General features: G+C 38.8%; 1 protein-coding gene across 1 annotated transcript in view; it reads right to left on the minus strand.

Moving 5' to 3' along the window:
- LOC150100575 (A disintegrin and metalloproteinase with thrombospondin motifs 6-like) overlaps positions 1 to 24245 on the minus strand; it is a 563262-nt gene that overhangs the window by 311116 nt on the left and 227901 nt on the right. Inside the window, exon 10 of the mRNA XM_090402125.1 lies at positions 5741 to 5833. Coding sequence (XP_090258251.1) covers positions 5741 to 5833 — 93 coding nt within the window. The remainder of the gene's footprint in view (positions 1 to 5740; positions 5834 to 24245) is intronic.

The following is a 24245-nucleotide window of genomic DNA, read 5'->3' on the forward strand; positions in this document are numbered from 1 at the left end:
TGAATGGCATAATAGCAAGAATGTGTGACAAGAGAGGACTGGTATATGTGGATGCTTGGAGAGCTTTTGAGGAAAGAGAGGAATTGTATGCGAGAGACAGTTTACATTTGAATGAGGAAGGACGTAGGCATCTGGAGAGATTGCTGTTCTGAACGAGTCAGTGTGTCCCAGGGAGGATGATAGCAGGGGTGGCCTCTTGTGGGAATGGATACTTGGGAGAAGGGAGACAATGTCAAGTAACACTGAGCCTAGTGGAGTCTAGAAGGGATAATGCTGGGTATAGAAACAATGGCATTTATATGCTTTATACTAATGCCAGGAGTATCCGGAATAAGGGAGAGGAATTGGTGGTGCAGATAGCATCAGCCTGGCCAAAAATTATTGGGATCACTGAGAAGTGGTTGACAGAAGGGGATATAACAACAGGAATAGAAGTCGCTGGGTATAGCATTTTTCGTCAGGATAGGAGGAGAAAGCGTGGTGGTGGGGTACTGCTTATGATAAGTGATGACCTGTGTCCTCTAAGAGTGGAGGCTTTAGAAGGAGGTGAGACAAATGATTTTGAGAGCATATGGTGTGAGGTAGAGGTGGGCAAGACAGGATATTTAGTGGGGTGTTGCTACAGACCCAGGAGCACGGAGGATGGGGACCAGGAGATGTTTAGACAGCTAAGTTTGGCAAATGCAAGAAGAATGATTGTTATGGGAGATTTTAACTACAGTAGTATAAATTGGAGAGAGGAAGATGCATGTAGCAATAGTGGAATGCAATTTCTAGAATTCTTGAGGGACAAATGTCTTAGGCAACATGTAACAGAAGGAACAAGAGGTTCAAGAGTTTTAGATTTGGTTATAGCATCAGAAGAGTTGATAATAACTGAGTTGACATCTCTCCCACCAGTTGAAGAGAGTGACCATATGGTGTTGACTTGGAAAATGAATAAACTTGCAGGAGTTTCAAAGAGATGGGAACGTATGTGGAATTATAATGCAGGTGATTATAATAGTCTTAGACGTCAACTTCGGGAAGTTTCATGGAGGGAGGAATTGGAAGGCCGGGATATCGTTAGTGCGTGGGAAATTGTGAAAGATAATATTTGTTAGCAGCAATGGTAAGTTGTATACCACGAGTGCAGAAGAGGATGCAATTTGGAGTAAAGTGGATGACAAACAATATTAAACAGGAATTGCATGTGAAAAAGAGGCTATGGAAGAGATATAAGGAGACAAGTGAAGAGAGGATGCGTGACGAATATAAGACACAGGCTAGAAGAGTGACTAGTGTGGTAAGGAAAGCGAAACTGGAATATGAGAGGAGATTGGAACTAAGATCCCAAGAAAATCCTAGGGAATTTTTGAGCTATGTGGCCAGTAGGAGGAGAAATGACTGTGGAAGAATGATATTGTGGGATAAAAATGGGAATAGAGTGACTGATGCAGAGGACATAGTGGAATTGTTCAATGAACACTTTATTGGAGTATTTCATCCTGGAGGAGTCAGTTTTAATGCTAGAGGGATAGGGCAGGTTCAAGGTTTAGAGGTACAGGAGGAGAGTGTGTTTCAGATACTGAGAACTCTGGATGTCAATAAAGCTTTGGGACTGGATGGTATTTCACCAGGAGTTTTGAGAGAATGTGCTAGGGAACTAACAGTGACTTTAACCTGGCTTTTCAATGAAAGTCTGGCTTCGGCAAAGGTGCCCAGGGAATGGAAGGAAGGTAAGATAGTGCCATTGCATAAGGGTGGTAACAGACTGGAAGTGTCTAATTATAGACCAGTTTGTATGTCATCAGTAGTTAGTAAGATCTTGGAGAAAGTAGTGAGGGACCATATACAGCACTGGGTAGATGAGGGTAATGTTATCTGTGAGAGTCAACATGGATTTGTGAAAGAGCACTCTTGTTTTAGCAATATGCTAGCCTTTTATAATAAAGTTACAAGAACATTAGATGAAGGAAAGGCATATACTGCAATTTTCTTAGACTTAGCAAAGGCAAATTTGACAGGGTGCCACATGATAAGCTGATATTTAAGTTGCAACACATGGGTCTGGATGTCAGATTGGTCAACTGGATTCAGGATTGGCTGTCTGATAGGTATCAGAGAGTTGTGTATGGTGGAGCAATTTCAAGGAGACAAAAGGTTACAAGTGGAGTCCAACAGAGCTCAGTACTAGGACCTATATTGTTTAACCTTTATATCAATGACATTGCCAGTGGATTGCAAGGGGATATTCAGTTGTTTGCAGATGATGCAACTCTGGGAAGGATTATTAGTAATAATAGTGCAGATGTGGTAGCCCTGCAAGAGGATTTAAATAAGCTAGATAGATGGGCAAATGAATGGGGGTCTCAGTTTAATGCAGCAAAATGTAAGGTCTTGAGGTTTGGGAAACATCGATGGGATGCTGCATACTCTATGGGAGGAGTTATACTGGAGGAAGTTGGGGAGAGAAGAGATCTGGGGTTGATGATTGATAGAAACCTGAAGTTTAGGGGACATATTGCAAAGGTGGTGAAGGTAACACAGAGGATTGCTGTATTTATGAGAAGGACACTGACCTGCAGAGATAAGAGGGTTATCATTCCGTTGTATAAGTCTCTGATCAGACCACACTTGAATTATTGTTCTCAGATTTGGTCCCCAGGATTTGATGGGGATAAATTAACTGTGGAAAAGATACAAAGACAGATGACAAAGATGGTCTCAGGACTGTACAAGGATAGTTATGAGAATCGGCTGAGGGAATGTGGACTGCAGAGTTTAACGGATAGAAGAAGGAGAGGTGATGTGATTGAGACTTTTTAACTGTTGAGAGGTGGTTACAGGGTTGACACTGGGGAGTTCTTTCACTTGGTTGAACAGCGGGAAGGAGTGATGACAAGAGGCCATCCCTAGAAGTTATGAAAGGAAACTGTGAGCAAGAAGGTGAGGAGTGGTTTCTTTGCATGGAGGGTTGTTGAGCCGTGGAATGCATTGCCTGATAGAGTGGTGAGGGTGAGAACGGTCAATGAGTTTAAGGAGTGGTATGGTAGATTTTGTGTTTATTAGAGGAAACCTCCCCTCGATGAGTCTTGACAGACTTCATGTTCTTAGGAAGGACCTCCCACGATGAGTCTTTTGACTCCATGGAAGCCTGAATAATAATAATAATAATAATAATAATAATAATAATAATAATTTGATACAGTAAATCATTCAAAACTTCAGATAGAAAATGAGGGAGTTCCAAATCAACTGATAAAAGCAATCAGCAACATATATACAAACAACATAATTTCTGTTTGAACAAATAAATAATCTTCAGATTGGAAACTAATAAACAGAGGAGTCAGACAAGACTGTAGTCTCTCCCCACTTCTGTTCAATATATATATATATATATATAAATGCTCTAATAAAAACTTTGAGACAAAAATATAAGGAAAATATTCAAAATCAATTTTAGATACACTACTATATGTAGATGACCAGGTGCTTATAGCCTTATCAGAAAATGAACTTCAGTATTTTATACATCATTCAGATATAGTTGCAAAAGACTCTGATATGAAAATATCTATTGATAAAACTAAAATCATGACCTTTGCAGGTAACATCCCCATACAAAGTAAAATTTGCATTGAAAACCAAATACTGGAATAAGTAAATACTTTTAAATACCTAGGCTACCATTTAACCTACAACAAAGAGAAAGATATTGATCATAAAATGATAAATTTCAACAGAGCACTAGGTATTATAAATTAAGTTTTCAAACCTTCAATTGTTCAAAAGCACACCAGAATCAGAGCCTACAACACCTTGGCAAGACCAGTATTATGCTATGGAAGTGAAGCCTGAGCTTTAAAGAAGAGAAATGAACAGAGAATAACAACAGTGGAGATGCGTTTTATGAGAAGAACTACGGGATATACTCATTTCAAAAATAAAAGAAATAGTGACATTCTGAAAGAAATTGATGTAAAACCAATAATTGAACATCAAGCAATACAGGAAAAATTGGAAGAATCACGTGCAGAGAATAAATATTAACTGAATTCCAAACAAACTCTTGAACTACATGCCAAAGGGTAAATGTTCAATATGAAGACCCAGACTCAGATGGCGCGAGACCGTAACAGGCCACTAGGCCTAATATGTAAAAGTAAGAACATGAAGATATTGTTTTCTACACTAAAATTCTCATCAAACTGTTCTTTCCATCTTCTGACAATCTTATCTTCTTCAGTAAGAGCATCAAAACTATCTTTATCTCTTATGGCATTTACTTGCTTCTTTTCTTCTGAGCAGCCAGCAAAGGTTGGTCAATTGGTAGAGGCTCTGCTATTAATGGCTAGGAAAAAGTTAAGCAAGTTTGAGCACAGTTAGTAGTTAGAAGGGAATCATCCAACTAGCACAGTTAGTAGTTGGAAGGGAATCAATCGATGCTGTTGGCACACTCTTCCTCGATGAGTCTTTGGACTCCCCGGAGGTGTCAAATAATAATAATAATATTTTCCTTATCATCTCTTACAGTCTTCCATAATCATCATCATAATGCTAATTATGGGTATAGACCATAATGGTCTGTTCCAGTCTCATTATCCATCTAATACAGTCTTCCTATGTGTCCTAATGTTGCAGCCTTTTGTGCTGCTTCTTCCAATAATCCACATAATTCCTTTTATCTTATCTTGAAGATCTTCTACCTAACTTGTCTTTCTCTATATAATTGCTGAAATGAATTTCTTCAGCTCTCTGGGATTTAGCATTTTCAAACATCATTTTAACTTTATGCTTTTCTTCTATGAGTTTCCAGGTCTTGTCTAATAACCAACCCTTTTTCTTTTTTCCTTTCTTTGCACTTTAACAGCCTCTTCCCACCTCATTATATAACATTTAAAAAATGTTTCATTGATTTTCAATCATGTCTTCTGGGCATTCTATTTTCTCACTTTCTAGCTTCTCATTTTCCAAAATATGAGATCAATTTTTTATTTTATGATAATAGAAAAATTTTTATTTCTTCATTTTTTTAATTTAGACATATATATTATCCTTCCATTTTGATTTCTAATTTTTTAAATTCCATGCAGTTTTAATTTAATTTTAGCTATTACTGTAATAATCAGATACTACATCAGTCTCCTCACCCCACTTTAACATCTAAGAGCAAACTTCTAAAATTATCCTTGCTCAACTGATTTCTGAATACTTTATGTATACTTTACTTTTAAAGACTGTTATTTATTTTACATTTGCCGCATATCTTCTTTTGCCAACACCCTAGCATCATTTTCAGCAAACCACAATAATTCTTCTATACTCACTTCCATAGAACTCATTTGGTCCATGGAACTCGGTGTGAAAAAAACAAACAAACAAACAAAAATCGACTGTGAGTTCTATGGAAGTGAGTATGGAAGAATTATTGTGGATTGCTGAAAATGATGCTAGGGTGTTGGCAAAAGAAGATATGCGGAAAATGTAAAATAAATAACAGTCTTTAAACATAAAGTATGTTTAAAAAGAAAAACAAAATTACAAAAAACAAAATTATTAAAAACAAAATACAAGGAATATTTTATAGGTTTAGATAATCTATTTTCAAATATCAGAGATTGCATCGCACTTCATTAAAGTTTCCTCCTCCCAATCAACATCTTTCTTCTGATTTCATTAAAATTTTGAAAAAGTGATCTGTATATGTAAAAAATCAAGAACACATATGTGAAACCATTTATACATTTTTACTTACCATATTTTTATCACATAATGTTCCTTCTACTGCTGGTTCCAACCTAGTAACACATTTATTTTCCTGCCGACACCATAATGTTTGACAAACATCCTGAAATATATTTCACATATATATCACTAGATAATACTGGGAAGAAAAATATGAATATATAAATCTTGATATTTCGGTCATTTATACCTAATTATTTTAAGCCAATTTAATCCATATATGTTGTCATCATCATCAGCCTATACTGTTCTAGCTTAGCTGATAAGTCAATAAACAGTACTAACCAAATTAAGTGGAGTGGAGAAGATCTGGGAGCTTCAGTGGGCCCTACAATGACTCAGTGACAAACATCGTTTTTTATATCTCCTTCTCATGAAGGGTAGTAAACCTATGGTGAATCAGTTCCATCAGCAGGCTCAGGAAGTTCTAAATATTATTTTATTACATTATATTTTTTGTATTTATTTTTATAGAGTAAAGAAATCTTATCAGTTTCATCCTATAATGAAATTAATAATAGGTATCTGTGAGAGGGACAGGCAAGAGAACAGACAAAAGAGATAATGAAAGAACATGTGTGTGTGTGTGTGTGTGTGTGTGTGTGTGTGTGTGTGTGAGAGAGAGAGAGAAAGCAGGGAGACAGTTTATGGGTCCACTTCCTGAGAATACAACAAAATCATGTTTTCTTTGTCCAAAGATTAAATATGCTAATGGCACTATTAGAAGTAGAGCGAAATAGTTGAATTAAGAAGGATGGTCGAGTGGGTCAAAGCATGAGATGTGCAAGAAAAATTGTGTAGTTTGCAGATGTATGGAGTGAATCTGATGATTAAAAGGAAATACAGGACTGTGACTGATGGATTGCACATGAATAGATTTGGAGCTTGACAAAGTGTTTAACAGTGAGAACTATCAAGAAGAATATGGAAAGCACAATCATGGAAAATTAGAACTATCAAGAAGAATATGGATTGTTTGGGGGGGAACAAGCATCACTATGTGAGTGAGTGTGAGAATGGGAAAGATAAAAAAAATACTGAATGCAGTTTTTCTAGTCTGAAATCTGAATGTCATAGTAATCACAAGATGTAAGGGGAAACTGCAATTTATGTATATATCCTAATGTCAGAAGCATTAGAAACAATGGTTGTGAGGAATTTTTTTTATTATTATTCAGGCCTCCAAGGAGTCAAAAGACTCATCGAGGGAGGTCCTTCCTATAAGACATAAAGTCTGTCAAGACTCATCGAGGGGAGGTCCCCCCCTGAGAAACACAAAGTCTATCATACCACTCTTCAAATTCACTGACCGTTCTCGCTCCCACCACTCCATCAGGCAATGCATTCCACGACTCAACCACCGTCCACACAAAGAAACCACTCCTCACCCTCTTGATCACAGTTTCCTTTCGTAACTTCCAGGGATGGCCTCTTGTCATCACTCCTTCCTGCTGATCAACCAAGCGAAAGAACTCCCCATTGTTAACCCTGTAACCACCTCTCAACAGTTTAAAAGTCTCAATCATATCACCTCTCCTTCTTCTATCCACCAAACTCTGCAGTCCACATTCTCTCAGACGATCCTCATAACTATCCTTGTACAGTCCTGAAACCATCTTTGTCATCCGTCTTTGTATCCTTTCCACAGTTAATTTATCCCCTTCAAATCCTGGGGACCAAATCTGAGAACAATAGTCCAAGTATGGTCTGATAAGAGACTTATACAACGGAATGATAACCCTCTTATCTCTGCAGGTCAGTGTCCTTCTCATAATAGCAGCAATCTTCTGTGTTACCTTCACCACCTTTGGAATATGTCCCCTAAACTTCAGGTTTCTATCAATCATCAACCCCAGATCTCTTCTCTCCCCAACTTCCTCCAGTATAACTCCTCCCATAGAGTATGCAGCATCCCATCGATGTTTCCCAAACCTCAAGACCTTACATTTTGCTGCATTAAACTGAGACCCCCATTCATTTGCCCATCTATCTAGCTTATTTAAATCCTCTTGCAGGGCTACCACATCTGCACTATTATTACTAATAATCCTTCCCAGAGTTGCATCATCTGCAAACAACTGAATATCCCCTTGCAATCCACTGGCAATGTCATTGATATAAAGGTTAAACAATATAGGTCCTAGTACTGAGCTCTGTTGGACTCCACTTGTAACCTTTTGTCTCCTTGAAATTGCTCCACCATACACAACTCTCTGATACCTATCAGACAGCCAATCCTGAATCCAGTTGACCAAACTGACATCCAGACCCATGTGTTGCAACTTAAATATCAGCTTATCATGTGGCACCCTGTCAAATTTGCCTTTGCTAAGTCTAAGAAAATTGCAGTATATGCCTTTCCTTCATCTAATGTTCTTGTAACTTTATTATAAAAGGCTAGCATATTGCTAAAACAAGAGTGCTCTTTCACAAATCCATGTTGACTCTCACAGATAACATTACCCTCATCTACCCAGTGCTGTATATGGTCCCTCACTACTTTCTCCAAGATCTTACTAACTACTGATGACATACAAACTGGTCTATAATTAGACACTTCCAGTCTGTTACCACCCTTATGCAATGGCACTATCTTACCTTCCTTCCATTCCCTGGGCACCTTTGCCGAAGCCAGACTTTCATTGAAAAGCCAGGTTAAAGTCACTGTTAGTTCCCTAGCACATTCTCTCAAAACTCCTGGTGAAATACCATCCAGTCCCAAAGCTTTATTGACATCCAGAGTTCTCAGTATCTGAAACACACTCTCCTCCTGTACCTCTAAACCTTGAACCTGCCCTATCCCTCTAGCATTAAAACTGACTCCTCCAGGATGAAATACTCCAATAAAGTGTTCATTGAACAATTCCACTATGTCCTCTGCATCAGTCACTCTATTCCCATTTTTATCCCACAATATCATTCTTCCACAGTCATTTCTCCTCCTACTGGCCACATAGCTAAAAAATTCCCTAGGATTTTCTTTGGATCTTAGGGCCAATCTCCTCTCATATTCCAGTTTCGCTTTCCTTACCACACTAGTCACTCTTGTGGCCTGTGTCTTATATTCCTCATGCATCTGTTCACCTGTCTCCTTATATCTCTTCCATAGCCTCTTTTTCGCATGCAATTCCTGTTTAATATTGTTTGTCATTCACTTTACTCCAAATTGCGTCCTCTTCTTCACTCGTGGTATACAACTTACCATTGCTGATAACAAATATTCTTTCACAATTTCCCACGCACTAGTGATATCCCGGCCTTCCAATTCCTGCCTCCATGAAACTTCCCGAAGTTGACGTCTAAGACTATTATAATCACCTGCATTATAATTCCACATAAGTTCCCGTCTCTTTGATACTTCTGCATGTCTATTCATTTTCCAAGTCAACACCATATGGTCACTCTCTCCAACTGGTGGGAGAGACATCAACTCAGTTATTATCAACTCTTCTGATGCTATAACCAAATCCAAAACTTTTGAACCTCTTGTTCCCTCTGTTACATGTTGCCTAAGACATTTGTCCCTCAAGAATTCTAGAAATTCCATTCCCTATTGCTACATGCATCTTCCTCTCTCCAATTTATACTACTGAAGTTAAAATCTCCCATAACAATCATTCTTCTTGCACTTGCCAAACTTAGCTGTCTAAACATCTCCTGGTCCCCATCCTCTGTGCTCCTGGGTCTGTAGCAACACCCCACTAAATATCCTGTCTTGCCTACCTCTACCTCACACCATATGCTCTCAAAATCATTTGTCTCACTTCCTTCCAAATTCTCCACTCTTAGAGAACATAGGTCATCACTTATCATAAGCAGTACCCCACCACCACGCTTTCCCCTCCTATCCTGACGAAAAATGCTATACCCAGCGACTTCTATTCCTGTTGTTATATCCCTTTCTGTCAACCACGTCTCAGTGATCGCAATAATTTTTGGCCAGGCTGATGCTATCTGCGCCACCAATTCATCTCCCTTATTCCGGATACTCCTGGCATTAGTATAAAGCATATAAATGCCATTGTTTCTATACCCAGCATTATCCCTTCTAGACTCCACTAGGCTCAGTGTTACCTGACATTGTCTCCCTTCTCCCAAGTATCCATTCCCACAAGAGGCCAACCCTGCTATCATCCTCCCTGGGACACACTGACTCGTTCAGAACAGCAATCTCTCCAGATGCCTACGTCCTTCCTCATTCAAATGTAAACGGTTTCTCGCATACAATTCCTCTCTTTCCTCAAACGCACTCCAAGCATCCACATATACCAGTCCTCTCTTGTCACACATTCTCGCTATTATGCCATTCAATATCACCGCTCTTCTGCTCAGCTCATCATTATCATACCTAGGCAACACGCACACTATTTTTACTCTCTCTGTCTTCTTCCGTACAGTCTCAAGCAAAAATCTCATATCTCTCGCTGCCCGACTTACATTGCCACTCAAGTCATTTGTTCCTACCATCACAATCATCTCATCCACCCTTTCACCTCTCTTAATTGCCATAGCCACCCTTTCTATTGTTCCTCCTGGCAAACACTCTTCATGCATCCTATCTTGAACACCACGGATCATTGAGTCGCCATACATTATACCTCTTACCATTCCCTCGCTCCTATTGTTTCCATTCTCTCCTCTTCTTTCATTCCCATACCTCTCTCTTCTACTGTTTCCATTCTCTCCTCTTCTAGCACTCTCATACATCTCTCTCATTCCCTCTCTCCTACTGTTTCCATTTTCTCCACTTCTAGCACTTCCATATCCCTCTCTCATTCTGTCTCTCCTACTACTGTTTCCATCCTCTCGTCTTCTAGCATTCCCATACCTCTCTCTCATTCCATCTCTCCTACCATTTCCATTCTCTCCTCTTCTAGCACTTCCATATCCCTCTCTCATTCCGTCTCTCCTACTGTTTCCATCCTCTCATCTGCTAGCATTCCCATACCTCTCTCTCATTCCCTCTCTTCTACTGTTTCCATTCTCTCCTCTTCTAGCACCCCCTTATCTCTCGCTCATACTCCCTAAATTCTCTCTCTCTCTCCTACTCTGATTCGCCTTGCATTTACCTCTTCCATTCTCCTAATCTTATCTTTCATACTTCTGCTCTCATTCACAAGACATTCCACCACCTCTTTCAACTCATCTATCTCCCTCTGCAGGTCAGTCACTCTTAATCTAAATTCACTCTCCCAAACAAAACCATCTCCTAAACTTTCACAGTCACTCACACCTTCCACACTATCAACTATTATTTTCTCATTCTCTCCTATCACATTACTTGTCTTCCTACATTCATTCCCCGTTCCTGGAGCAACAAAGTCGGATATCGATATATCTAATGTACTTATTTCCTCCAACTGCCTGCATTTTGCGCACATACGCTCTCCACTCTCTTTAACAAGCCACATATGTAATTCCTGAGACGCATACATGCCGCAAGTACTGCATGCCACAAAGTCCCTTATGATATTGCTAATAATTGAGTGCTTAAATGGCAGAGGACTTGGCGTTACGCCACTTGCGACTGCTGCTGAAACACGATCATTCCTTACTGCCGAGTAGCGTATTCTTTAATAATTATTCAATTAATAAATAAGAGGGAAAAAAAGTACAAACATCAGAACATTTAAGTACTAAAATAATTAAATAAAATGAAATATAACTAAGTACAGTAACTTAGCTTCATTTTGTCTTCCACGGTTACGTGTTCGATTCCGACGGTACCAAAATATATTATATCGCGACAGCAACTAACTTCGAAAAAACAACCACTGAAGTACACTCGTATTCAGAGAAACAATTTAGCACTCAAAAACGTAGAAAAACGGGGAAAAAAGCGGACTATTCACCGATTAAAAATAACTTTCTTCTGCACAGTTCAAATTCACCGCCATTAGTTAGCTGAAACTGATCAAAAAATACATTGGTATTAGTTAAGATTCGTTTGATGGAAGACAAATGTACAGTTACAAAAATATGTGAAAGGCATTTCATGTTTTCAGGGAAGATAAAAAGAGAACAAATGGGATAAGGAATATTACTGATGACATGAGAAGAATTACAATAAAAAAGGCAGGGACAAGGCAGCACATCTGAGGCTGTTTGGCATGAAACAGAAGTAAAAAAAAAATATACTCAGTTGCTACTATAGGATAGGGGAACAAAGGAAGATACCAATGGCATACATTGGCAATTTAGCTGAGAAATAATTACCTAAAATAGCACATAACAGAAAGGACCCATAATCAGAGTTTCCTTCTGATTCAGTCTCTGACTGGAGAGAGAGAGAGAGAGAGAGAGAGAGTATCATTTAATCCACCTAGGAGCAGGAGAGGCATGTGGAATGTAGAATAAGAAACTGCATGTGTATGTTATTAGCCATGCATGGGGAATGGTCAGGGAGTGTTTGGGACAAGCAATATATGACTGCATACCTACACAGGATCAGTAGATAAATCAGGTAAGTAAGTGACATCAATAAGTAGAGACTGCAAAAAGAAAAAGAAAATGTTGTAGAAGAAATATAAAAAAGAAATGTGATTAGCAAGCACACATTTCTGCAAGTAGGCAAGAAAAATGACCAGCAAGATTATGAGAGGAAATTAGCCAAGAAGCATAAAGAAAATCCCCAACTACATATGAGTTGCCCAGTCGTGAAGTTACTTCATGTGCAAACTTTGTTTGCTTACACTTGGATAAAGGATTAAACCAAGAATATAATTTCAAGGCATCTTTAATTTATATCACCTTAAAGGTTGCCACTGACTTCACATCACTTGCCTTAGTATCCCATAATGCAAAGCACATATTCTTACAGACATGTATAATGCTATGTGTTATGGGAAGGGTCACTACCCAGACTGGTTTCAACCTTTACTGAAGTGTGAAATTATTTCATGTGCAAATGTTGTTTGCTTAAACTTGGATAAAGGATTAAACCAAGTATATAATTTCTTGGCTTCTTTAATTTATAGTATAACCAAGTGGAAAAACTTTCAACACAAGGACAAGATGGTTCCATTATATAAAGAAGCTTAAAACAGCATTACATTCAATAATGCTGATTACCAATTGTAATGAGATGATCTGTAATTAAGATGGCATGACAAGCAAATCAGTATCTCAAGACTTTGGTTTAAACTAATGAAAAATTTGCCGAAGGTTAGAATTCAGGAAGATGGACAGAGATAGGGTAATCTGTTTGAGGGGAATGGGGGAGGGGGGTTAGAAAGATTTCACCTTTGTGAAAAGGGGTCCTTATCTTAGCAACTCACTATCTAAAAGTGACAGTCAATTTAGATAAAGGAAATGTCAAACACGTGATACTGTTAAACTTGCAAAGGTATTTGAGAGAATCCTGCTTGAAATTGCATTCATGTATACTGGAGAAAATTAGGCATGTATATAAATGTATATAATGTATATAATAATATACATTATATAGTTTTGCTTTTGCTGAAAATGGAAACAGTAAGAGAGAGGTAATGAGAGAGATGTATGGGAGTGCTAGAAGAGGAGAGAATGGAAACAGTAGAAGAGAGAGGTATGGGAATGAAAGAAGAGGAGAGAATGGAAACAATAGGAGCGATGGAATGGTAAGAGGTATAATGTATGGTGACTCAATGATCCGTGGTGTTCAGGATAGGATGCGTGAGGAGTGTTTGCCAGGAGGAACAATAGAAAGGGTGGCTATGGCGATTAAGAGAAGTGAAAGGGTGGATGAGATGATTGTGATGGTAGGAACGAATGACTTGAGTGGTAATGTAAGTCGGGCAGCGAGAGATATGAGATTTTTGCTTGAGACTGTACGAAAGAAGACAGAGAGAGGAAAAATAGTGTGCATGTTGCCTAGGTATGATAATGATGAGCTGAGCCGAAGAGCGGTGATATTGAATGGCATAATAGCGAGAATGTGTGACAAGAGAGGACTGGTATATGTGGATGCTTGGAGTGTGTTTGAGGAAAGAGAGGAGTTGTTTGCGAGAGACCGTTTACATTTGAATGAGGAAGGACGTAGGCATCTGGAGAGATTGCTGTTCTGAACGAGTCAGTGTGTCCCAGGGAGGATGATAGCAGAGGTGGCCTCTTGTGGGAATGGATACTTGGGAGAAGGGAGACAATGTCAGGTAAGACTGAGCCCAGTGGAGTCTAGAAGGGATAATGCTGGGTATAGAAACAATGGCATTTATATGCTGTATACTAATGCCAGGAGTATCCGGAATAAGGGAGAGGAATTAGTGGCGCAGATAGCATCAGCCTGGCCAAAAATTATTGCGATCACTGAGACGTGGTTGACAGAAGAGGATATAAAAACAGGAATAGAAGTCGCTGGGTATAGCATTTTTCGCCAGGATAGGAGGGGAAAGCGTGGTGGTGGGGTGCTGCTTATGATAAGTGATGACCTATGTCCTCTAAGAGTGGAGAATTTGGAAGGTAGTGAGACAAATGATTTTGAGAGTGTATGGTGTGAGGTAGAGGTAGGCAAGACAGGATATTTAGTTGGGTGTTGCTACAGACCCAGGAGCACAGAGGATGGGGACCAGGAGATGTTTAGACAGCTAAGTTTGGCAAGTGCAAGAAGAATGCTTGTTATGGGAGATTTTAACTTCAGTAGTATAAATTGGAGAGAGGAAGATGCATGTAACAATAGGGGAATGGAATTTCTAGAATTCTTGAGGGACAAATGTCTTAGGCAACATGTAACAGAGGGAACAAGAGGTTCAAAAATTTTGGATTTGGTTATAGCATCAGAAGAGTTGATAATAACTGAGTTGATGTCTCTCCCACCAGTTGGAGAGAGTGACCATATGGTTTTGACTTGGAAAATGAATAGACATGCAGGAGTATCAAAGAGACGGGAACTTATGTGGAATTATAAGGCAGGTGATTATAATAGTCTTAGACGTCAACTTCGGGAAGTTTCATGGAGGGAGGAATTGGAAGGCAGGGATATCACTAGTGCGTGGGAAATTGTGAAAGAATATTTGTTATCAGCAATGGTAAGTTGTATACCACGAGTGAAGAAGAGGGCGCAATTTGGAGTAAAGTAGATGACAAACAATATTAAACAGGAATTGCATGCGAAAAAGAGGCTATGGAAGAGATATAAGGAGACAGGTGAACAGATGCATGAGGAATATAAGACACAGGCCAGAAGAGTGACTCGTGTGGTAAGGAAAGCAAAACTGGAATATGAGAGGGGATTGGCCCTAAGATCCAAAGAAAATCCTAGGGAATTTTTTAGCTATGTGGCCAGTAGGAGGAGAAATGACTGTGGAAGAATGATATTGTGGGATAAAAATGGGAATAGAGTGACTGATGCAGAGGACATAGTGGAATTGTTCAATGAACACTTTATTGGAGTCTTTCATCCTAGAGGAGTCAGTTTTAATGCTAGAGGGATAGGACTGGTACGAGGTCTGGAGGTACAGGAGGAGAGTGTGTTTCAGATACTGAGTACTCTGGATGTCAGTAAAGCTGTGGGACTGGATGGTATTTCGCCACGAGTTTTGATAGAATGTGCTAGGGAATTGACAATACCTTTAACGTGGCTTTTCAATGAAAGTCTGGCTTTGGCAAAGGTGCCCAGGGAATGGAAGGAAGGTAAGATAGTGCCATTGCATAAGGGTGGTAACAGACTGGAAGTATCTAATTATAGGCCAGTCTGTGTGTCATCAGTAGTTGTTAAGATCTTGGAGAAAGTAGTGAGGGACCGTGTACAGCATTGGGCAGATGAGGGTAATGTTATCTGTGAGAATCAACATGGATTTGTGAAAGGACGCTCTTGTTTTAGCAATATGCTAGCCTTTTATAATAAAGTTACAAGAGCATTAGATGAGGGAAAGGCATATACTGCAATTTTCTTAGATTTGGCGAAGGCATTTGACAGGGTGCCACATGATAAGCTGATATTTAAGTTGCAGCACATGGGTCTGGATGTCAGATTGGTCAACTGGATTCAGGATTGGCTGTCTGATAGGTATCAGAGAGTTGTGTATGGTGGAGCAGTTTCCAGGAGGCAGAGGGTTACAAGTGGGGTCCCACAGGGCTCAGTACTAGGACCTATATTGTTTAACCTTTATATCAATGACATAGCCAGTGGATTGCAGGGGGATATTCAGTTGTTTGCAGATGATGCGAAGCTGGGAAGGATTATTAGTAATAGTGCAGATGTGGTAGCCCTGCAAAAGGATTTAAATAAGCTAGATAGATGGGCAAATGAATGGGGGCTTCGGTTTAATGTTTAATGCAGCAAAATGTAAGGTCTTGAGGTTTGGGAAACATCGATGGGATGCTGCATACTCTATGGGAGGAGTTATACTGGAGGAAGTAGGGGAGACAAGAGATCTGGGGTTGATGATTGATAGAAACCTGAAGTTTAGGGGACATATTGCAAAGGTGGTGAAGGTAACACAGAGGATTGCTGCTATTATGAGAAGGACACTGACCTGCAGAGATAAGAGGGTTATCATTCCGTTGTATAAGTCTCTGATCAGACCACACTTGGACTATTGTTCTCAGATTTGGTCCCCAGGATTTGAAGGGGATAAATTAACTGTGGAAAGGATACAAAGACGGATGACAAAGATGGTTTCAGGACTGTACAAGGATAGTTATGAGGATTGGCTGAGAGAATGTGGACTGCAGAGTTTGGTGGATAGAAGAAGGAGAGGTGATATGATTGAGACTTTTAAACTGTTGAGAGGTGGTTACAGTGTTGACACTGGGGAGTTCTTTCGCTTGGTTGATCAGCGGGAAGGAGTGATGACAAGAGGCCATCCCTGGAAGTTACGAAAGGAAACTGTGAGCAAGAGGGTAAGGAGTGGTTTCTTTGTGTGGAGGGTAGTTGAGCCGTGGAATGCATTGCCTGATGGAGTGGTGGGAGCGAGAATGGTCAGTGGGTTTAAGGAGTGGTATGATAAACTTTGTGTTTCTCAGGGGGGGACCTCCCCTCGATGAGTCTTGACAGACTTTATGTCTTAGAAAGGACCTCCCTCGATGAGTCTTTTGACTTCTTGGAGGCCTGAATAATAATAATAATAATAATAATAATAATAATAATAATAAATCTGATGATATGTTAAGAGCCTAGCCAACATACAGGTGTAGTATACAGAGAGAAGGCTGGTGATCAGTGATATGCCACTGGGCTCTATTCATGGACTACTGTTTTTAATTTACACTTGAATGATATTGGGAATGATTTGAGTGAAGAATATCTAGTTGTTTGTGATCAGTATGTTATTTTCTATCACAAACTTATTTAAATAAGATAACTGAAATTGAATTTATTGGTAAGAATTTGATACACCTAATAACCGACAAGTTAACTAGTCGGTTATTAGTTGTATCACATTCTGACCAATAAACCCAATTTCAGTTATTTTCTTTTAATCTAGTTGTTTGCATATGCTTGGCTTGGGATGGGAATATGTATCAAAGATTATTATTATTATTATTATTATTATTATTATTATTATTATTATTATTATTACTATTCAGGCCTCCATGCAGTCAAAAGACTCATCGCAGGAGGTTGTCGTGACGACTCCTTTCTGTCGTGTTCTAAATCTATTTAGTTTCAAGTCACTTTTATGAATAATACAACTAATTACGAAAGGATCACCGATCCAAAAGTAGGGAAATTTATATTTATACTGCGCCACCCTATTCTTAGATTAGTCTATATAAATAGTAGGATCAGTTCTAAATTAAGTTAACAGTCATCTCATTAGGCCGAATCATCTATTATCATTTTTACTTGGGGTTCCTGCAAGATTCGAATGTTTATGAACGGTGCAATAATAAGGAATTCAGGCAAACACAATATTTAGATCAACAAAATATAACATTTAATATATGATATGGTTAACAAATACAAGAACTCTATTTTAAAATGGAACTATACAATTAACTTAATACAACTTCTTAGGTCACTCATGCTAAATCAATGTTCTAACTTCCATTTACAATTCACAGTCTCAAAAACACAAATCTTCTTATCTCAGGTTAACATAACAACTTCACAATTAATCAGTCTTCACAAATCTATCAGCTCAATGTTTATATTCACAGCAGGCAATAAACTACGTAAGCAATATTCCAAGCAATTATATTCCGGACCTTGAGCATCAGAGAAATATCACAGTTAATGCTAAAATAGACAAACTTATACAACTACTCTTACCAGACAAATTCTTCAATACATCAAATTATTGAGAGAGCACTTATGAATTAACTTAATTAACGTTAGCGGAACACACATAATAAAAATCTCCACAGTTTAAACTATACTACTGTTAGTCGCACTTCACTATTCCAAATAACAGTAATTAGGTACTGGTATCTTCTCTTGTTCACTTTTCTCCAAGTAATCAATATAACCTTTTCCTAGGGCAACTTAGAATTTAATCGTAATCCAGATTAACTGGAACTAATCAGAATTTTCGCATTGACTGTCCAGTTTCCTTTTTATCTGATTACGACATTAACCTTTCTTCATAACAACAGCTGACTTCACTTATAATATTAAACTTTATGATTCACTACTTATTGGTTCACTTTCGAACACTATTTCCATAAATTTCTGCCCTATGGATTCTATAATCTTGGTTCCGCAAAACTCTCTCCTCACTCCTTAATAATAATTCCTCTCTTCCTTTCTCTGTCCTATCTATCTATGACCTTCACTCCTACCTTACCGTTCGAACGCCACGCTCTACTCCCTGGTGGTTGTTTACGCGTGCGTCTCCATGACAACAGACTTAGCGTAAACATTTCGCTAATGTAATGTATGCTCTTTTACTACTACATGAGTGATTACATAACATTAAATATTTCACAAATAAGAACAACAAAATATTTAAGCTACTTCTTCAACTTTTTGATTACGTATACAGTTAAATATAAAATAACACTTTACGTTACATCATATATATTTGGTTATACAAAATTCTATATATTTTATTATTCTATAAATTAATAATAGGTCAGGTTTTAAATAAATATTTAATTAGCAATTCTCAATTAATGAATAATAAATAATTTTATATAAGTCATGATTAATATTTAATAAGCAATGTTAAATGTGAATGAAAAATAATAAATTACATAACATAGCTTCATTCACAATTTAACAAGGTCCTATCGAAGAAACACAAAGTCTATCAAGCCTCATCGAGGGAGGTCCTCCCTCCTAGGAAACACAAAGTCTGTCATACCACTCCTTAAACTCATTGACCATTCTCGCTCTCACCACTGTCAGGCAATGCATTCCATTATTCAACCACCCTCCATGCAAAGAAACCAGTCCTCATCCTCTTGCTCACAGTTTCCTTTCGTAACTTCCAGGGATAGCCCCTTGTCATCACTCCTTCCCGCTATTCAACCAGGTGAAAGAACTTCCCAGTGTCAACCCTGTAACCACCTTTCAACAGTTTAAAAGCTCAATCATATTCTATGATTCTCAGATTCTAGGAATAATTAAGTATATACGTGTAATTGTTGGAGTAAGAGCGGCTGTAAACGCTGTGTGCTTCTGGTATTATCAGTGTGGGGGATTTTTCTTGCCTAAACTTAATTACGAAATTGTTATTATTAGACCTAGTAACCTGCAGGGAGAAAAAAAAAAAAAAAAAAAGGCGGTGGCATTGTCATTCCATGATTTTAACTTAGATTTCAGTCGTTTCGTTAAGTGTGAAGTCTGTTATATGTATTCATTCGATTACATAAATGATATGTGGATGTTTAGCGCAGATGGAAGGGTGTGTGCAAAGTGTGACCTGAATGAGTAACTGATGAATGCAAAAATGAAATTGATGACAGAAAGTGTTAGTAATGATTGTGTCACGAGTGCACGTTTGAAAGAGAAGGATGGTGTAAGAGAGAGGAAAAAATGTTAAAAAATCGGGAAAAAAAAAGAGCAATTTGAAAACCGTGATGGAAGTTAAAAGGGACGAAAGTGAGGCGAGAATGGCGGAAAGAAACGAAATTGAGAGAACGAATGAAACTAGAAATGGCATGATGCAGAAATCACAAGTGAAAAAAATCGAAAGAATAATTTATCCTGAAAGTTGGATGCATGTTAGTCCAAAAGTACGGAAACAAAGAAAGATAAATGAGATAGAAAGTGAGAAGAATGATAGTGAAAGTTGGACGTATGTTGGACCGAAAGTATGGAAACAAAGAAGGATGAATGAGAGGGAAAGTGAGAAGAGGGGGTCGAGAGTTAGAAAGTAAGAAAGATTTAATGATAGAGAGAATGTGTCGAGAAATTCGGAAAGTGAATTGGATTGGATGAAGTAAGAAATGAAATGGATGCAGAATGAAATTAAGAGAATTCAGGTCAAAACTATTAAAATAAATCATGATGGCATGAAAGAGTTAACGAAAGATGAGCGAGTGGCGTTGTATGGCGACTCCATTATTAAAGGTATACTAGAGGATAAAATGCACAAGGTATGTTTTCCAGGTGGTAAAATGAGTAGAGTGATTGAGGCATTGGATATGAGGAGGGAGCGAGCAAAAGAGTTAATAGTATTAATTGGTACAAATGATTTGAGAGAGAACAAAGAGCATGTCAGAATGAATATCGGGAGGCTGCTTGGAAAGATAAAAGAGAATAATGTGACAGGAAAGGTAGGCAGTGTGTTGCCTAGATATGACTGTGGTCAAATGAGGCGGAGAGCAAGGATTATGAATGATATTCTGGCTGAAATGTGTGAGGAGATGGGAGTACAGTTTGTTAATGCGTGGAATGAGTTTGAGGGACGAAGTGAGCTGTATGGGAGCGATGGACTACATTTGAGTGGTTATGGTGTGAGTCACTTGGAGAGACTGCTGCTGGAAGGTAAAGAAGTGAATAGAGAGAATGAATCAGATCGAGTGGGAAGTGATGTGGAAGAGCGGGAGAGTAAGACAGGTGAGATTTAAGAGGTGGTTATGAATGGGAAAGTGAATGGTATGAGTATAGAAAATGAAAGAATGGGTGTGCAAGAGGAGCAGGGAAATGGGGAGGCTCAGGGTGGACAGGGATACACAGCGTGAGAAAGGTGGATGCTCCAAGAGGAGGTGAGAGCATGTGTAGGCAGGAAAGAAATGGGATGACAAGGGATCAAGAGGAAACAGTTTGAATTCAAAAGGGTTTTAAAATGAAGAAGCAGAAAGGGAAATGGCCCCAGTCCAGGAGAGATCACATCGAGTGAGTGGTATCAGTGGAACTAGCTGTAGATCCAGAAATGAGCTGTTGTATTTGTATAACAATGCTAGAAGTATAAGAAACAAGGCGGATGAAATGGTTCACCCAAAGATTGTCGGAATAAGCGAGACATGGTTAGATGAGGACGACATTCTGACAGGAATAGAGATGGCAGGGTATGAAATGTTTCGTGAGGATAGAAGGGGTAAAAAGGGAGGGGGAGCTATTGATGATAGAGAAAGAGTTATGTCCATACAACGTAGAGATGCAAGAGGGAAATAGGGCAAGTGGTTTTGAGGCAGTATGGTGTGAGATAGAGGTGAATAGAATCAAATACCTGGTGGTATGTTGTTATAGACCTGGTAATGTAGATGGTGGAGATAGTGAAATGTATAGACAAATTAGCCAAGAAAATAAGAAAAAGGGGATCATTCTGGGTGATTTTAATTATGGCAATATAGACTGGAATGAAGAGATAGCAACTGGAAGTAAAGAAAATGAGTTTCTTGAGTTTTTGAGGGATAACTACCTCAGACAGTATGTAACAGAGGGCACACAAAGATTAAGGGTCTTGGATTTGGTCATCTCATCAGAGGATGTAATTATAAATGAGGTGTCAAATCATCCACCAATTGATGAAAATGACCAAGAGGTGATTACAGGGATCCTTGCATTGCCAGCAATGCAAGGATCCCTGTGAGAAAAGAGTATATGTGGCACTACAAGGGGCGTGATTATGAAGAGCTCAGGAGACAGCTTGCGTGTGTAGCATGGAATGAGTAGGTAGCTGGAAAAGAGATCAATGCAGCTTGGAGATTTTCAAAAACTATCTAGTAGATGCAATGTCTAAAGATAGCTGTTGCAGAATGTGTGGTGGAGAAACTTAATGAGCAGTTCATAAAGATTTTTCAATCTTGTGAATGTGACTTCATGGAGAGATTGAGAGCAGTTGATGATGGGGAGGAGAGACTGACTGTAAGTGGGCAAGAGGTGTTTGAGGAGTTGAGTAAACTAGATGTAAATAAGGCTGTGGGACTTGATAATATATCACCGCGTATTCTGAAGGAATGTTCCAGAGAGTTGACACCTGCCTTGATATTTCTTTAATACGAGTCTTGCACTTGGTCATGTTCCTAAAGAGCGGAAGGAGAGCAAGATTGTGCCACTTCATAAAGGAGGTGATCGAACTCAAGCATCAAACTATAGGCCTATCTCTGTGTCAGGTGTTGTGGTTAAGTTGTTGGAGAAGCTTGTGAGAACTAGGATCCAGAGTTGGGTTGACAACAATGGTATTATCTTTGATGGACAGCATGGATTTGCTAAAGGGAAGTCATGTTTTAGTAATCTACTTACTTATTACAATAAAGTGACTGCTTCCTTGGACAGAGGAGAAGGATACACAGTAATATACTTGGATTTTGCAAAAGCTTTTGATAGAGTACCTCATGATAAGTTGACAGTCAAACTAGAGCAGATGGGGTTGGATATTAGATTAGTGCATTGGATTGGAGACTGGCTATCTGATAGGTATCAACAAGTTGTGTATGGGGGTGCGATATCCAGAAAAAGGAAAGTTGCTAGGGGAGTGCCTCAGGGGTCTGTTTTAGGGCCATTACTATTTAACTTTTATATTAATGATATTGGCGAAGATTTGGATGGAGATATTCAGTTGCTTGCAGATGATGCAAAGTTTCGACGAACCATAAAGAGTAGTGAAGATGTTGTGGCCTTGCAAGAAGACTTGAATAAATTGAGTGATTGGGCAAGCAAATGGGGGATGTGAGTTCAATGTTGCAAAATGTAAGGTTTTAAAATGTGGAAAACAAAGATGGGATGCAGAATTTATGCTTGGTGAGAATATATTGTTGGAGGTAGAGGAAATAAGAGATCTGAGGGTGATAGTGGATAAGGATCTAAAATTTAGGGGACACATCACCAAAATTGTGAAGACAACACAAAGACTTCTGGGAATGATGCAGAGGACACTGACATGTAAAGTAGGTAGATTCTTGTTCCATTGTATAAGGCTTTGATTAGGCCACACATGGACTATTGTGCCAGATTTGGTCACCAAGTTTTCAGCAGGATGAAGAGATGTTGGAAAGGGTCCAAAGGAAATTGACTAAGATAGTTTCTGACCTCTGGAATGTTGAGTATGAGGAAAGATTGAGAAGATGTAATTTGCAGAGTTGTTGGAGATATGATAGAGCCCTACAAGTTGGTAAGGGATTGTTATAGGATTAATGGTGGAGAAGTTCTTCAGAGAATAGTGGGAGATCAGGGGAGAACCAGAGGTCATCCCTGGAAACTGTATAAAGAGGGTGTGAGTAGGGGAGTGAGAGGCAGGTTTTTTTCCTGCAGAGTTGTGAATGATTGGAATGCCTTGCCTGAGATTGTGGTGTCTGCAAGGAGTTTGAGTGTGTTTAAGACACGGTATGATGAGATGTGTGTGTGATAAAAGGACCTCCCAGATGAGTCTTTGACTCCATGAAGTCTTGGGTAATAATAATAATAAATAATAATATCACTTCTCCTTCTATCCACCAAACTCTGCAGTCCATATTCCCTCAGCCGATACTCATAACTAACATTGTACAGTCCTAAAACTGCCTTTGTTTACTGCCTCTGTACCCTTTTCCACAGTTAATTTATCCCCTTCAAATCCTGGAGGCCAAATTTACAAACAATAGCCTAAGTGTGGTCTGATCAGGGCCTTATACAACAGAATGATAAGTCTTTTATCTCTGCAGGTCAACATCCATCTCATTATTGCAGCAATCCTCTGTGTTACCTTCACCACCTTTGCAATATATCTCTTGAATTTCAGCATCCCATCAATGTGTCCCAAGCCTCAAGACTTTTGGTTTATGATGTTCTTTCCTTTCATTGGCTGGTATCCAATGAAATATCTTTTTCCTATTTCTTCATGTTCTTTCTTAGTTATTTCATCTGTGCGCATAATATATGGGTATGATTTTAGTATATCTTAGATTCCTGGTAGAATCCAGCACACAAGATTTTAAAAGGGTCATAATCAGGACGGAATCAACTAGTTTTACAGAATTATTCTCATTAGATCCTCTAACTAGGAGGAGAGGCAACTTTTCTCCTTCAAAAATTGCAAACTCCTGCTGAGACAGTGAGTTCACTTCAATAACATCATAAGAAAATCCATAATAGTCAAGGGAAATCTAAACCTTAGAGCATAATGGAAAGCTCTGATTCTGAAAAATAATTATATGCAGACCATATTCTTTGGAACCTCTAACAGATCGTTAAGGTACAATTTCAGGTATGTTCTTTCTGGTAAAAAGAA

The sequence above is a fragment of the Typopeltis vanoorti genome, chromosome 12 (genome assembly GCF_054136105.1).
Source record: "Typopeltis vanoorti isolate ZY-2024b chromosome 12, IOZ_Tvanoo_1.0, whole genome shotgun sequence".
Lineage (NCBI taxonomy): Eukaryota > Metazoa > Arthropoda > Arachnida > Uropygi > Thelyphonidae > Typopeltis > Typopeltis vanoorti.